This window comes from Rhinopithecus bieti, unplaced genomic scaffold (genome assembly GCF_001698545.2).
Source record: "Rhinopithecus bieti isolate Rb0 unplaced genomic scaffold, ASM169854v2 scaffold_51734, whole genome shotgun sequence".
Taxonomy (NCBI): domain Eukaryota; kingdom Metazoa; phylum Chordata; class Mammalia; order Primates; family Cercopithecidae; genus Rhinopithecus; species Rhinopithecus bieti.
The window spans coordinates 522,692-538,946 of NW_016820683.1; the positions used below are offsets into that span (position 1 = coordinate 522,692).

Here is a 16,255-nt window from a genome sequence, read left to right on the forward strand (position 1 = left end):
GAGAGAGAGAGAGAGAATGAGCGAGCGCTGGAGTGGGCCTGCGTGTCTGGCGTGTGTGGTGTGCTGGGGTCTGATCACCATGTGAGGAGAGTCCTGGTTGGAACACTCAGATTGGCCCAGGCAGTGGCCAGTTCGTCCTCTGTCTCTCACTGCCTGGAGGATTCACCCCGCAGAGGCTGGCACCACCTCGGGGCTAGGATGCTGTGTGAACAGAGGTGTGGGTCTGTGGCCCGGCCCAGGGGAAGGGTTTGGCCCAGGGTGTGGGCCTACCTCCCTGCGCCCCGTTCTCAGGCCCTGCTGGCACCTGGTCACCTCTTGGATCTGTGGCTTCTCTTAGCCCTAAGGACTCACTTCCGGAACTCTTGTCCACCCTTCAGGACAAACTTTCTGTTCAGGCTTCAGGATCCAGAACTGGGCTGGGAGTCTAGAGACCTCCCAGTTCCCTTCCCGCCTCCACCGTCAATGCAGAGACAGAGGGAGGGGATACCAGTGGATGACAGGTCAGGACAGGACAGGGTGACACTGAGCAGGGACCAGGTCTGGGGCTGCAGCAGGGGGAGGAAAAGGAAAAGGAAAGAGTGTGCCTGGAGGCTGTTGAGCTGGCCTGGCACCAAACCTATGAACCTGCCCACAACCCCAGAGGGCCTGGGCACCACACCGTGCCCTCCATGCTCTCTTCCTAGCTGTGCAGAGCTGCTGTGCCTGCCCCAGGGCTCACGATAGGAGGCCCCTTTCCCTTCCTTTGACCAAAGTTCTCTGCCCACTTCTTCCCCATTTCTTCCTCCTCACCCTGCATGCCCTTCCCCTCGCCCCATTCCAAGCCTTCCTGAGAAAGCTGGAGCTGAGCGGGCATCTCCCAGGCCCACCAGGGGCGCCAGGCAGTCCTCGGGTCCCTGCGGCCTCCCCTTGACCTTGAGTGGTCAGGTAGGGCTGGAGGGTGCTGTGAGAACCCCTCTTCTCTCACCGTCTCTCTGTTCCAGACATCCTGCTGAGCCCATAGCCAAACGGGGAGCAGTTTTGGGGACTGCAGCCTCTCTGGTTCTGGACCCAGTTCCCCACCCTGAGCCCATGGGGTCACCACCTTCGACTCCCCTCCCCAGTCTCCTTCATCATACCCCCCTCCATGGCCCTCTCTGCCACCTTCACCCCACACCCCAACTGTGGCTGCCCTGGGCCTCAGCCCCAAGGAAGGGGCTCTCAGGCCAGTCGGTTTCTGGGCACCACTCCGTCCCTCCCCACGCTGGCGGGGCTCCTGCCACCCCGCAGTTCCTGGTGCTTTCCAAGGGAACCAAACAGGCTTCAGTGTGGCTCCTTGATCCGTGGCTCTCTCCACTTAGGCAGCTGCCTTCTTCTCTGATTCCTCAGCCCCGTAGCTCATGGTGTCAAAACTGTCTGGAAAGAGGGGATGCTGGGCTGGGTGTGGGGTCTATAGAGACCCCTCTGGGCTGCAGGGAGAGCAGGGCGCTCTCCCCTACATCCTTCTCCACTGTTGCCAGCTCTTCCCCTGCTCCTCTTCCTCGCCTGTCCTCATGTCCCCACTTCTCCTTTCCAGCCCCTTCCCTGCCTCCTGTTCTTTGCCGCAGAATGTTTTCTTTCCATATGTTCCTAGGACATGCCCCAGCCTTAATGCCTTCAGTCTGCTCTTGTGCCCCGGAGTCCCGGGTCTGGCCTGGGGCCTCACAGAGCCCAGGGAGCTGTATATGCTCTGCACACTGTGGGTGTGTGGTCTGTGGATCTCTGGGAGTGTGCATGTGTGGGTCTGTGGGTCTGGGTCCAGGGATCTAAGGATCTGTGGGTGTATGTGTCTGAATCTGTGGATGGTGGATCCATGGGTCCGTGGGTCTGTGGATCCTGATATCCAGGAAGATGTGGGTTGAGTCTCTCCCCACCATGGCTGCCAGTCTACAGAGGGAAGAAAACAAATTGGATTTTCTGATTTCCTTTCCTCTCTAATATTTATTCTTCACGTACTGTGTTCTAAGGCCTGTTCTGGTCACTAGGGGACACAGCAGTGAATGGAAGGGAACAGACAAAACCTGCCCTCTTGGAGCTGCTGTGCCTGTGACAGGATCCGGGCCTCCCCTGCCAGGTGCTTTGTGGGGACATGACCACAAGTCCTGGTTTCCACTCGTGCTCTGGGATTGGAGAACCCAGACCGTATTGATAGATGAGAGGTGCAGATCACAGAGGATTTAGCATGGCGTGTTTGGACACCTCTGCAAAAGAGCTGGGTGCTTTTGGGGCTCCTTGAGCAGGAGAGGACGAGAAGGACGTGGTATCTTGAGGGTGGAGGTTCTGTGGAGGCCGTGGGCTCTTCAGGGCCAGGTTCAGTGTAGACCTGGCCCTGCCTCCCAGAACTTCTCCCTTCATCTCTGAGGCTCTGCCTCTACCTACTGCCCCTTCTCCTTGTGGTCTGGCTAACGGTGCATGTAGAGAGGAGCATTAGGGTCTTGCTGCCCGACTTGCCCTGTTGAGCAGTGGGGCTGCATCCAGCCCTCTGTCATTCTAAGGTCTTAGGCCCCTTTTGGGAGGGGCCTAAGCTCTGTCCCAGCTGGGGTAGAGATGAGCAAGTCCACAACCATGGCAAGAGGATCAGGTCACCTAGCATCACAGGAGCATCCGCTTCTTATAAAACTGGGATAATACCTTCCAGCTGAAAGGATTTTGTGCGGCTCAGACGTGTTTCTGCAGCACCTAGCATGGGGCCTCGTACAATGAAGCTGTCTTTTCTTTCATGAAGTTGTTTTCCAAATGTTTTCCCCATTTGCTATCTGGTTTTCAAGTCAGAAAAGGCATCGTCTTCTGCATTTTATACAAAAGGAAATGAAGCTTGGGGAGACCATGTGATGTGGGGAGGGCAGAGCCGGTCCTTGAGTCCTGGGACTCCTGATCCAGTGCTCTTCCTGCTGGACACCCCTCCCTCCCATCAGGGGCCATGTTCACCCTGATTTGCTAGCTGAAGTAAGACCCAAGGCCCTAATTGCTGCAGAGTGAGTGAAAACTGATCAGCAGAAGCGCCTGCTGGGAGATGTTCAAACACACTGATGGAGGTTCCGACACAGCCTCACTTACCGCACTTGTCATAGGGCCGAGAGCTGGCTGAAAACAAACAAATGGCAATGCCTGGTGATGGACATGTGGGCAGGTGCAGGGGTGGGGCGCGGGTGGGCTGCAACCTCCTGTCCACAGTCTGGCCTGGATAACCCTTTAACTGGTGACCTGGAGCTGGACTGCCCAGATCCAAACCCTAGCTCTTTTACTAAGTAGTTTTGACCTTGGGAAGATCCTTTAACCTTCCAGTGCCTCAGTTTCCTCCCCTATCAGGTGGAGAGAGCAAAAGCCCTTCTCAAAAGCTTACTCTGTGCCTGGCATATAGTAAGTACTCACAGATAATGTCGGCTTTGATTCTCGTTGGCCATCACGGGAGGGGTTGCTGACTGAACCCACTCAATAGGCTACAGAGCTGGGAGGGCTAGCTGTTTATTTTGTGACAGGTCTGAGATAAATGACTATAAGATGTGGGCAGGCTCAGCTGACCAGACCAGAGCAAGTTTTGTGACAGGTCATGCAATTGGGAGGGCCACACTTCAGCCTTTCCTCTTTAGGCTGAGGAGCTCTGGCTTGGCTCAGCTTCTCTGAAGAAGATCTGAGGGTATCAGTGGACCACATGCCCCACAGGTGCTGCCGTAGGACTGGGTTGCCAACTGGGTTCTGATGCTCCCAGTCTGCATCAAGAAAGGCCAGAATCAGGCATGTAACCTGTCTGCTGTGCTCTGGGTGGCTTGGTGCAAATCCGGTCCTGCCCATGCAGAGGAAAGGGCACAGACTTGAGTGTGACTGGGGAGGGGCCCCAGGGAGGCACACGATGTGGAAATTGTCACCCAAGGAATGGTTGAGGGAGCTGGTGACAAGAGGCCTGGGGCAGATGAGGCTTAGGGGTGGGCGGGCTGTCGTCATGTGTCTGCAGGGCTGTCATGTGGAAGAGGGAGCAGATAGAGGGTTCCAGGGGCTCTGGGACACTGGCTGGAAGATTCTGGAAGGCAGGCTTCCTGCAGTCTCACAAAGGCTTTTCNCGCCGCCGCCGCCTCCTCCTCCTCCCACCATGGCCCGGGCCCCGGGCCCGCCGCCCCCCGCCCGACGCCCTCCGCGCCCCGGGGGCTCAGCTGATCCTGAATTGGCGGGGGGTCGGCTGGCGGGACTGGAGGTCCCTCTCGATCGCCGGCTTCGGGTGCGGACGCGTCGTCCCCGCGTCTCTAACCTGGACGACCCCCCGCGGCCGGGCCAGGTCCACGCCAAGGTAGGTGGGGGCGGGGTGGGTGAGGGGAAGGAAGGGAGGGCTTCGTTTCGATGCCAGTTTCTTGGCGCGTTGGCTTCTCTCTTCACTGGGGCATTTATTTATTTATTTCTGGGGACCGATCCTCCCCACCCGCGCGTACCCGTCAGGTGAGCCCCCCATCCCGCGCCTTCGGGGCCATGCCTTGGGAGGAAGGACAGGAAACTTTGACCGGTCCCCTCTCCAAGGCCACGAAAGTTCTCTCGGTGCCAATACTGAAGCCAGCTGAGCCAGCGCTGCAGAAATTTATTCAACAAGTCAGGCTGGCGGCCGGGGCCCGGGCTGTCCGCGCGTCCGGCCGCCCCTCAGCGGCTGCGGCTCTGCGGGCAGCTGGGCCAGAGCTGGTGCCCGTGTCCGGCGGGCTGAGCTGGGAGCGCTGGCCCGGGAGCGCGGCAGCGGGGTCACTGGATGGGGGAATCCCGGGCAGGGTTTAACTTTGCTGGAGGTGGGGGTGGCGGAGACCCCCTCTTTGGCCGGCACCCCAGCGGGGCGGAGGCCTCGCTGCATGAAGCCAGGCCAGGGTCGGAGCCGGGGCTGTAGGGGTGAAAGGGACCCTCGCCGGCTGGAGGTGTTATGTAATGAGTGCTCATGATGATTGGGTACTAATTGCCTACTGGGTGGTGTTGGGGGGAGCTGTGAGGGGCTAGGGGGCTTGGCAGTGGTGGGGAGGCCTCTTTTGGGGGAAGTCATGGTGCCTGGGGAGGGGCTGTGGTGGGGCCCAGGCTGAGGCCTCAGTCAGCCCCTCTGCTAGTGTCTTTCTTCCCTGTCAGAGCCCTGGGGGGTCCTGATCTGAGGATGAGATTGGGGTCTGAGAAGACCTCTGCGCTATATTCTCGTCCTGAGGGTCTGTGTCCTGGGTCCAGGTGTGTGTGTGTGTGTGTGTGTGTGAGAGAGAGAGAGAGAATGAGCGAGCGCTGGAGTGGGCCTGCGTGTCTGGCGTGTGTGGTGTGCTGGGGTCTGATCACCATGTGAGGAGAGTCCTGGTTGGAACACTCAGATTGGCCCAGGCAGTGGCCAGTTCGTCCTCTGTCTCTCACTGCCTGGAGGATTCACCCCGCAGAGGCTGGCACCACCTCGGGGCTAGGATGCTGTGTGAACAGAGGTGTGGGTCTGTGGCCCGGCCCAGGGGAAGGGTTTGGCCCAGGGTGTGGGCCTACCTCCCTGCGCCCCGTTCTCAGGCCCTGCTGGCACCTGGTCACCTCTTGGATCTGTGGCTTCTCTTAGCCCTAAGGACTCACTTCCGGAACTCTTGTCCACCCTTCAGGACAAACTTTCTGTTCAGGCTTCAGGATCCAGAACTGGGCTGGGAGTCTAGAGACCTCCCAGTTCCCTTCCCGCCTCCACCGTCAATGCAGAGACAGAGGGAGGGGATACCAGTGGATGACAGGTCAGGACAGGACAGGGTGACACTGAGCAGGGACCAGGTCTGGGGCTGCAGCAGGGGAGGAAAAGGAAAAGGAAAGAGTGTGCCTGGAGGCTGTTGAGCTGGCCTGGCACCAAACCTATGAACCTGCCCACAACCCCAGAGGGCCTGGGCACCACACCGTGCCCTCCATGCTCTCTTCCTAGCTGTGCAGAGCTGCTGTGCCTGCCCCAGGGCTCACGATAGGAGGCCCCTTTCCCTTCCTTTGACCAAAGTTCTCTGCCCACTTCTTCCCCATTTCTTCCTCCTCACCCTGCATGCCCTTCCCCTCGCCCCCATTCCAAGCCTTCCTGAGAAAGCTGGAGCTGAGCGGGCATCTCCCAGGCCCACCAGGGGGCGCCAGGCAGTCCTCGGGTCCCTGCGGCCTCCCCTTGACCTTGAGTGGTCAGGTAGGGCTGGAGGGTGCTGTGAGAACCCCCTCTTCTCTCACCGTCTCTCTGTTCCAGACATCCTGCTGAGCCCATAGCCAAACGGGGAGCAGTTTTGGGGACTGCAGCCTCTCTGGTTCTGGACCCAGTTCCCCACCCTGAGCCCATGGGGGTCACCACCTTCGACTCCCCTCCCCCAGTCTCCTTCATCATACCCCCCTCCATGGCCCTCTCTGCCACCTTCACCCCACACCCCAACTGTGGCTGCCCTGGGCCTCAGCCCCAAGGAAGGGGCTCTCAGGCCAGTCGGTTTCTGGGCACCACTCCGTCCCTCCCCCACGCTGGCGGGGCTCCTGCCACCCCGCAGTTCCTGGTGCTTTCCAAGGGAACCAAACAGGCTTCAGTGTGGCTCCTTGATCCGTGGCTCTCTCCACTTAGGCAGCTGCCTTCTTCTCTGATTCCTCAGCCCCGTAGCTCATGGTGTCAAAAACTGTCTGGAAAGAGGGGATGCTGGGCTGGGTGTGGGGGTCTATAGAGACCCCTCTGGGCTGCAGGGAGAGCAGGGCGCTCTCCCCTACATCCTTCTCCACTGTTGCCAGCTCTTCCCCTGCTCCTCTTCCTCGCCTGTCCTCATGTCCCCACTTCTCCTTTCCAGCCCCTTCCCTGCCTCCTGTTCTTTGCCGCAGAATGTTTTCTTTCCATATGTTCCTAGGACATGCCCCAGCCTTAATGCCTTCAGTCTGCTCTTGTGCCCCCGGAGTCCCGGGTCTGGCCTGGGGCCTCACAGAGCCCAGGGAGCTGTATATGCTCTGCACACTGTGGGTGTGTGGTCTGTGGATCTCTGGGAGTGTGCATGTGTGGGTCTGTGGGTCTGGGTCCAGGGATCTAAGGATCTGTGGGTGTATGTGTCTGAATCTGTGGATGGTGGATCCATGGGTCCGTGGGTCTGTGGATCCTGATATCCAGGAAGATGTGGGTTGAGTCTCTCCCCCACCATGGCTGCCAGTCTACAGAGGGAAGAAAACAAATTGGATTTTCTGATTTCCTTTCCTCTCTAATATTTATTCTTCACGTACTGTGTTCTAAGGCCTGTTCTGGTCACTAGGGGACACAGCAGTGAATGGAAGGGAACAGACAAAACCTGCCCTCTTGGAGCTGCTGTGCCTGTGACAGGATCCGGGCCTCCCCTGCCAGGTGCTTTGTGGGGACATGACCACAAGTCCTGGTTTCCACTCGTGCTCTGGGATTGGAGAACCCAGACCGTATTGATAGATGAGAGGTGCAGATCACAGAGGATTTAGCATGGCGTGTTTGGACACCTCTGCAAAAGAGCTGGGTGCTTTTGGGGCTCCTTGAGCAGGAGAGGACGAGAAGGACGTGGTATCTTGAGGGTGGAGGTTCTGTGGAGGCCGTGGGCTCTTCAGGGCCAGGTTCAGTGTAGACCTGGCCCTGCCTCCCAGAACTTCTCCCTTCATCTCTGAGGCTCTGCCTCTACCTACTGCCCCCTTCTCCTTGTGGTCTGGCTAACGGTGCATGTAGAGAGGAGCATTAGGGTCTTGCTGCCCGACTTGCCCTGTTGAGCAGTGGGGGCTGCATCCAGCCCTCTGTCATTCTAAGGTCTTAGGCCCCTTTTGGGAGGGGCCTAAGCTCTGTCCCAGCTGGGGTAGAGATGAGCAAGTCCACAACCATGGCAAGAGGATCAGGTCACCTAGCATCACAGGAGCATCCGCTTCTTATAAAACTGGGATAATACCTTCCAGCTGAAAGGATTTTTGTGCGGCTCAGACGTGTTTCTGCAGCACCTAGCATGGGGCCTCGTACAATGAAGCTGTCTTTTCTTTCATGAAGTTGTTTTCCAAATGTTTTTCCCCATTTGCTATCTGGTTTTCAAGTCAGAAAAGGCATCGTCTTCTGCATTTTATACAAAAGGAAATGAAGCTTGGGGAGACCATGTGATGTGGGGAGGGCAGAGCCGGTCCTTGAGTCCTGGGACTCCTGATCCAGTGCTCTTCCTGCTGGACACCCCTCCCTCCCATCAGGGGCCATGTTCACCCTGATTTGCTAGCTGAAGTAAGACCCAAGGCCCTAATTGCTGCAGAGTGAGTGAAAACTGATCAGCAGAAGCGCCTGCTGGGAGATGTTCAAACACACTGATGGAGGTTCCGACACAGCCTCACTTACCGCACTTGTCATAGGGCCGAGAGCTGGCTGAAAACAAACAAATGGCAATGCCTGGTGATGGACATGTGGGCAGGTGCAGGGGGTGGGGGCGCGGGTGGGCTGCAACCTCCTGTCCACAGTCTGGCCTGGATAACCCTTTAACTGGTGACCTGGAGCTGGACTGCCCAGATCCAAACCCTAGCTCTTTTACTAAGTAGTTTTTGACCTTGGGAAGATCCTTTAACCTTCCAGTGCCTCAGTTTCCTCCCCTATCAGGTGGAGAGAGCAAAAGCCCTTCTCAAAAGCTTACTCTGTGCCTGGCATATAGTAAGTACTCACAGATAATGTCGGCTTTGATTCTCGTTGGCCATCACGGGAGGGGTTGCTGACTGAACCCACTCAATAGGCTACAGAGCTGGGAGGGCTAGCTGTTTATTTTTGTGACAGGTCTGAGATAAATGACTATAAGATGTGGGCAGGCTCAGCTGACCAGACCAGAGCAAGTTTTGTGACAGGTCATGCAATTGGGAGGGCCACACTTCAGCCTTTCCTCTTTAGGCTGAGGAGCTCTGGCTTGGCTCAGCTTCTCTGAAGAAGATCTGAGGGTATCAGTGGACCACATGCCCCACAGGTGCTGCCGTAGGACTGGGTTGCCAACTGGGTTCTGATGCTCCCAGTCTGCATCAAGAAAGGCCAGAATCAGGCATGTAACCTGTCTGCTGTGCTCTGGGTGGCTTGGTGCAAATCCGGTCCTGCCCATGCAGAGGAAAGGGCACAGACTTGAGTGTGACTGGGGAGGGGCCCCAGGGAGGCACACGATGTGGAAATTGTCACCCAAGGAATGGTTGAGGGAGCTGGTGACAAGAGGCCTGGGGCAGATGAGGCTTAGGGGTGGGCGGGCTGTCGTCATGTGTCTGCAGGGCTGTCATGTGGAAGAGGGAGCAGATAGAGGGTTCCAGGGGCTCTGGGACACTGGCTGGAAGATTCTGGAAGGCAGGCTTCCTGCAGTCTCACAAAGGCTTTTCTGTGGATCACCAGATGCACACTCTGCATTGGTTTGTATGTGTGAGTGGCTGTTGTGTCTGTGTGTGATTGTGTGTATGTGTCTGTGTATTCTGTGTGCATATGTGTCAGTATGTGTGTGAGTGTATGTGATCTGTGTGATTGTGTGCATATCTATGTGTCTGGGTGTGTGATTGTATGGGAGTGTGTCTGTGTGTTATGAGTGTGCCTGTAAATGGGTGTTTTGTGTGTTTATGTGTGAGTGTGTGTGATTGCGTGTATGTATGTTTGTGAGTATATGTCTAATTGTTATGTGTGTGATTGTGTGTGCCTATGTATTCTTTGTGTGCATGCATGTCTATGTGTGTCAGTGTGAGTGTATGTTATGTGAGTGTATCTGTGTGACTGTGTGCATATGTATGTGTCTGTGAGTGTGTGTGTATGTCTGCGTGTGTGATTGTGTGTATGTGAGTGTGTGTGTCTGCGTGAGTGGGTGCTGGTATATCTATGTACCGTGTGTGGTTGTATGTCTGTGTGAGTGTGTGTTATGTGCGTATATCTGTGTGTGATTGTGTGTGTGTGTGATTGTGTGAATGGGTACTGGTGTATCTATGTGTGGTGTGTGGTTGTCTGTGTGAATGTGTATTGTGTGTGAATGTGTGATTGTGTCTGCGTTATGTGTGTGTGTGTGATTGTGTGTCTGTGTGTCTGTGTGAGTGCATGCTGGTGTACCCATGTGCCGTGTGTGATTGTGTGTTTGTGTGTTATGTGTGTATGTTGGTGTGTGTAATTGTTTCTATGTATGTCTGTGTGTGTAATTGTGTGTCTGTGAGTGTGTGTGAGTGCATCCTGGTGTACTCATGTGCTATGTGTATGATTGTGTGTGTGTATGTCTGTGTGAGTGTGTATTATGTGTGTATGTCTGCATGTGTGTGATTGTGTTTGTTATGTATGTGTGTGTAATTGTGTGTCTGTGTGTGATTGTGTGTCCGTGTGTCTGTGTAAATGCATGCTGATGTACCTATGTGCCATGTGTGTGATTGTGTCTGTGAGTGTGTGTCTGTGTGTGTTATGTGTGTGTACATATGTCTGTGTGTGAGGTTGAAAGTGTGTGTTATGTGTGTATGTGTATGATTGTGTGTCTGTGTGTGAGTGTGGTACGGAGCATGTGATTGTGGGTGTGTGAATGTGAGTGTGATTTTTGTGCTTGTGAGTGTGTATGGTGATGGATTAGGTCACCTCCCGGCTCTCATTCTTTTCAGAGATTCTCTGTTTGAAGATCTGGAGACGAGAGTCTAAAACCAGACACCATTTCTGGGACCCCTGGGGTTCAGGAGTCTGGAACTCCATGGCTGAGGATACTAAAAAGGATGGGAAACTGTCAGGAGTCTCATGTCTCACTGTGCACCTGCCTAGTGCCCGGTGGTGCTACCCCAGTTTGTCTGCACAGCAGCCCTGCCACGGTGTGGTCGTCGTCTCATTTTATAGACAGGGTAGCTGTGGGCACCTGCCAGGCTGAGTTGTGTGCTAAGGTGGATTGTTGTCAGGACTTGAATACAGGTCTCAGCTTCCACTGCCCGTGCTTTGAAACCCACACTATAGATTCAGGATGATTGTAGTTAATATTTTGGGCCTCCGAAGTTCTGGGTGATTCTAAGATAGTCTGAAATTCCTGGATTCTAGTATTTCCTGAACGAATTTGTTGCTTGTTCTTCTACTAGTGATATTAGCTGGTGTGTGGTTGTTGACAAAGGGATAAACAAGTTGCCTCCCTGTATGAAAACACACATGTACACACATATACATACACATGCACACACACACGGGGTCTGGGGCGACCAGGCCAGGCCTCAGGTCTTCCTTCACCAGGGCTCTGAGCTCTGGAGACACAGGACATTCTGACACTGCACTCCCAGGGTTCTGTAGTGCTGGCTGGAAGATTCTGGGAGGCAAGTTTCCCCACTGCCTTGGGAAGACTTGGACATCTTGACTGGACCAGCAGCTGTATTGCCACTGTCTGATTACTCAGCTTGGGGAGGCCTGGTTCCAGGGCACCATTCCCGTCCCAGGTTGGTGCCTGGAATGGTTCAGTGCTTGGGCTTGGGAGTAAGCAGACCTGAACTGGGATGCTAACTCTGCCTGGCACCAGCTGGCTGACTAGGGTCATGGTTGTACTTCCCTGTTTCCCTGTCTCCCTCTCCATGAAGTAAGAATGAGAATGATCTGTGTTCCATAGAGTTGTAAAAATTGACACAGATGATGCATAGAGAGCCTGTTGGCCATTGCTTAGTGGGGTCATGGTGATGATAGTGGTGATGATGGTGGTGATGATGGTGATGGTGGTGATGATGGTGTTGGTGATGGTAGTGATGGTGATGATGGTGATGATGTTGGTGTTGGTGACGGTGGTGATGGTGTTGGTGTTGGTGTTGGTGTTGGTGATGGTGATGGTGATGATGATGATGATGGTGTTGGTGATGGCGATGATGGTGGTGATGATGGTGTTAGCGATGGTGGTGTTGATGGTGTTGATGGTCGTGGTGGTGAGGGTAATGGTGGTGATGGTGGTGTGATGATGGTTTTGGTTATGGTTATGGTGATGGTGGTGGTGGTGGTAATGGTGGAGGTGGTGGTGATGGTAGTGGTGGTGATGATGATCATGTTGGTGGTGAGGACAATGGTGGTGATATTGATGATGGTGATGGTGGTGGTGATGATGCTAGTGTTTGTGATGGTGTTGGTGGTGATGGTGGAGGTGGTGGTGGTGATGGTGGTAGTGATGATGATGGTGGTGATGGTGGAGGTAGTGATAATGATAATGGTGGTGGTGATCATGGCGGTGGCGGTGATGATGGAGATGGTGTTGATGATGGTGGTGATGGTAGAGGTGGTGATAATGATAATGATGGTGGTGGTGATGGTGATGACAGAGAATGGACTGGGGTAGCAGCCCCTGGGGATGACACAGCTGGACCAGTGCATGCTCAGCCATCCACCAGAGTGCCTCCCCATCTACAACATGTTGCTTCTATTTTTTTTTTTTTTGAGATGGAGTCTTGCTGTCACCGAGGCTGGAGTGCAGTGGCACAATTGTGGCTCACTGCAACCTCCGCCTCCTGGGTTCAAGCGATTCTTCTGTCTCAGCCTCCCGAGTAGTTGGGGCTACAGGTGTACGCCATCACGCCTGGCTGATTTTTGTGTTTTTAGTAGAGATGGGGTTTCACCATGTTGGCCAGGCTGGTCTCCAACTCCTGACCTCAGATAATCCACTCGCCTCGGCCTCCCAAAGTGCTGGGATTACAGGCATGAGACACGGCACCTGGCAGCCCATCATGTTGCTTCTTAACAAGAGCCTCCTGAAGCAGGCTGGAGGAGGGCTGAGCTTTATAGAGGGAAAAACTGAGGCTCTAAGAGGCTGCTGGAGTCAGGAATGGGGGTCTGTGTTCCAGACACAGCAGGCTTCTGCTCCTATCCCTGTTCCTGGAGGCCGGCCCAATTGCCACACTGCTGCTTGGTGGGCCACTCAGGGGAAGGAGCATCAGGGTTAGGCCCTGGGAGCACCTAGAGGAAGGGGACTCAGGAACATGGAGGCAGCTCAGACTCTGGCACCTGATGGACCTGAGTTTGAATTCACCAATGCTGTCACCTAAAGCAAGTCCTTTAGTCTCTGTGAGGCTCCATCTGCAGACAGATTGGAGCCCAGGGAGGCCCAGCTGCCAGTCCCTCAGGGCTTCCAGCCATGGGCACACAGGCATCTGGGATAGGAGCTGGGCCACAGACACAGGAAAGAGAGATTTCTGGACTGGACTTGGGGGCTTTGGGAGTGGGGAGTGGGTCAGAGAGTAGTGGCCTGGGAAGCTGCTAAGGAACAGGTTAGAGGGAGATGGTCTGGGTGGTCACTGGGAACAGGTCAGAGGGTGGAGGCTGTGTGGTCACTGGGAGCAGGTCCGAGGGTGGAGGCTGGGTGGTCACTGGAAGCAGGTCTGAGGGTGGAGGCTTGGTGGTCACTGGAACAGGTCAGAGGGTGGAGGCTGAGTGGTCGCTGGAAGCAGATCAGAGGGTGGAGGCTGGGTGGCCGCTGGAGATAGAGTTGAGGGTGGTGGCCTTAGGGGTGTGGTTTCTGGGAGCCCCACAGTGAGGGGAGAGGTGTGAGAACAGAGGGTAGCACAGTGTGGTGGCATTAAACAGGCCACGAGAGGCAACAAGCAAGTCAGCACAAGCGACATAGTCCAGAGACAGGAAGGGGGTGGTTTTGTGCAGTCCCGGAGTCTGGGGGCGCCCTTTCCGCCTGTGTGGTTTCAGGAAGGACTTCAGCAATGCTGGGGCAAGGGTTGCGGGGTGTGCCACTGTGGTCGATGCAAGGCCAGGTGCTTTACCGCGAGAATCAATCTCAATCCACCCCCTTCTCCCTGTCTTCACCAGCAGCCAAGGGCAGGCCAGCCCACTTCCTCCTGGCCCTTCCTGTTCCACCCCTGCCCCTTCATCCGCTCTCCCTTCAGCCCCTAGAGAGATGGCTTAGAAACAGAGCAGAGCACACCACTCCCCTGCCTAAAACCCACCTGTGGCTTCTATTGAACTTGGGATAAAACCCAGGCTCTTCCGTGTTCTTCCCTAGGGCCCTGCTGAACTCTTCGGTTTCATCCGCCTCCCTGCCCCAGGCTAGGCCTCACTTCTGTTCCTTAAATACGCTGAGCGGGCCCCATTCTCCGGGCCTTCGCACGTGCTGTTCCTCCTATGCTCTTCCAGCAGATCAGTCAGGGCTGCTGCCTTCTGATTCTTGGTTTTCACTTAAACATCTCTTCCTTTAGAGAGGGCAAGATGATTGTCTCCACTCCCACCTTTCCCCCTTGTTTGTTTATTTCCCAGCACTTTTTATTCACTTAGTCAACAAATATTGATTGAGCACTAGTATGTTCCAGGCACCATTCCAGGTGCTGGGGATACAGCAGTGAGGGGATACACCTCCCTTACAGGCTTCTCTTAGGATGGGGAGACACCAAATCGTGGAGATATAAAGACATAAATTATGCACTGTGTTTGATGGTGATAAGAGTTGTGGAAAAGAAGAGAAATTAACCGATAGGTGTGTCTCTCTCCTCTGTGGAAGTGTGGGCTGAATGGGGGCTGGTGCCGAGACCGGCTCGTGCCCCAGCATAGCCCAAAGCCTACACATAGGAGGTGCTCACTGGACAAATGAATCAGTAGGGCCTGGTAGAACAGGGCCTGGGGGGAAGGAGAAGGTGACCCAGTGAGAGAGAAGAGCGGGAGCAGGGCCTAGGACCTGAGGAGGTCCAGTCTGGCCAGAGCAAATGGCCAGGGGAGGGAGTGGTGGGCTCCGAGGCTGGCACGGTGGTGGGCAGAGCTGGAGCCACCCTAGGGAGGGTGTGTTTCAGCCCAGGAGGTTGACACGTGGCAGGCCAAGGTGCCTGGGAGCTTATGTAAGGCCCGTGGCTGTTTTTCTGGAATCAAGAGCAAAGCCTTGAGCTCAGGAGAAAACTCTGCCTCCCTGACCAGCCAGGGGAAGTGGCAGGAGGTGCCAACTCCCGCCCATTGCCCCCGGGAGCCAGAGAAATGTCCAAATGCATCAGCTCCGGGTGGCTTGGTCGACAGCCCAGCAGCAACTGGGTGGGCACCAGGGATGTGGGTCCCATCTCTCAATGCCACGGCCCAGACTGGCCCTGTAGGGGTTCTAGGGTCCCAGGGACCTTAGTGGACAAAGTTTTAGGGGTGGGTGCCCTTTGGGGTGAGGTGGTGAAGGGCAGGACCTGGGAGTGGGGCTGTCCGTCCCATCTTGCCATTGACTGCTTGTGGAGGCCCTCGGCCAGCGAGGGCACCGTCAGTTGTCGTGAAGCCTGCCTGGGGGTCTGGTGCTGGGATTCTGGCCTCTGAACACCACCTGGTGCTTCACTTGGCTGGGTGCGTAGCCTTGACAAGCCACTTTGTTCTCTTGGCCTCAGTTTCTTCACCTGCCAAATGGGCATAACAGTCCTCCTGAGGTGGTTGTGAGCATCAGATGAGGCCACAGGGAGTGGAAGTGCCCTGAGTTGGAGTCGGAGCCAGCGAGATGATTTGCAACACCTAGAACAAAATGAAAATGTGGGACCTCTTGATAAGAAATTAAGAATTTCATGTTGGTGACAGCAGAATTCTAAAGCAAGTTCAGGGCCCTTCTGAGCACGAGGCCCTGTGCAGCTGCCTGGGCCACAGACCCAGGAAGTGGGCTCTGAACAGAATTATCTTTTTGTGACGGAGCCTCGCTCTGTCGCCCAGGCCGGAGTGCAGTGGTGTGATCTCGGCTCACTGCAACCTCCACCTCCTCGGTTCAAGCGATTCTCATGCCTCGGCCTCCTGAGTAGCTGGGATTAGAGCGTGCGCTAGCACGCCCAGCTAATTTTTGCATTTTTAGTACAGATGAGGTCTCACTATGTTGGCCAGGTTGGTCTCAAACTCCTGACCTCAGGTGATCCATCCACCTTGGCCTTCCAAAGTGCTGGGATTACAGGTGTGAACCATGTGGCTGGCCTTTGACTGGAATTCTATTTCTGCTGTTACTCCGCTACATGTGTGTCCTGTCCCTTTTCTGGACCTCAGTTTCTTCATCTGTAAGGCAAGGAGGTTGGGCTCTAAGATTCCTGGGTTCTCAACCTTGTAAGGAAGTGGCTAGGAGGTCCCTGGGTCAAGGATTCAGCTGCAGGTCTCAGCTCAGGGGTCACTTCCTCAGGGAAGCCGACTGTGATTCCCTCCTGGCTTGCCAGGGTTCCCCCAGTCTCTGATTCTGCAGCACCCCAACTTTGCCTTTGTAACCTGAATTGTCCTGGCAATCATGTCTGTCTTTACAATCACCTTTTTTTTCTTGTAAGTTTTCTTTACCTTTAATGGTGCAATAAATACATAGCTCTAGTCTTGTAAAAAAGTTAACCTACCTTCCTTCCTTCCTTCCTTCCTTCCTTCCCTCCCTCCTTCCCTCCT

The 16,255-nt window shown here is 55.3% G+C and overlaps 1 protein-coding gene across 1 annotated transcript in view; it reads left to right on the top strand.

The window, feature by feature from the left end:
- Nucleotides 1–4,079: 4,079 nt before the first annotated feature.
- Nucleotides 4,080–16,255, top strand: part of CACNA1I (calcium voltage-gated channel subunit alpha1 I) — a 138,617-nt gene continuing 126,441 nt past the window's right edge. Inside the window, exon 1 of the mRNA XM_017859840.1 lies at nt 4,080–4,297. Within this exon, the coding sequence (XP_017715329.1) occupies nt 4,103–4,297 (195 nt within the window). The 5' untranslated portion in view covers nt 4,080–4,102. The remainder of the gene's footprint in view (nt 4,298–16,255) is intronic.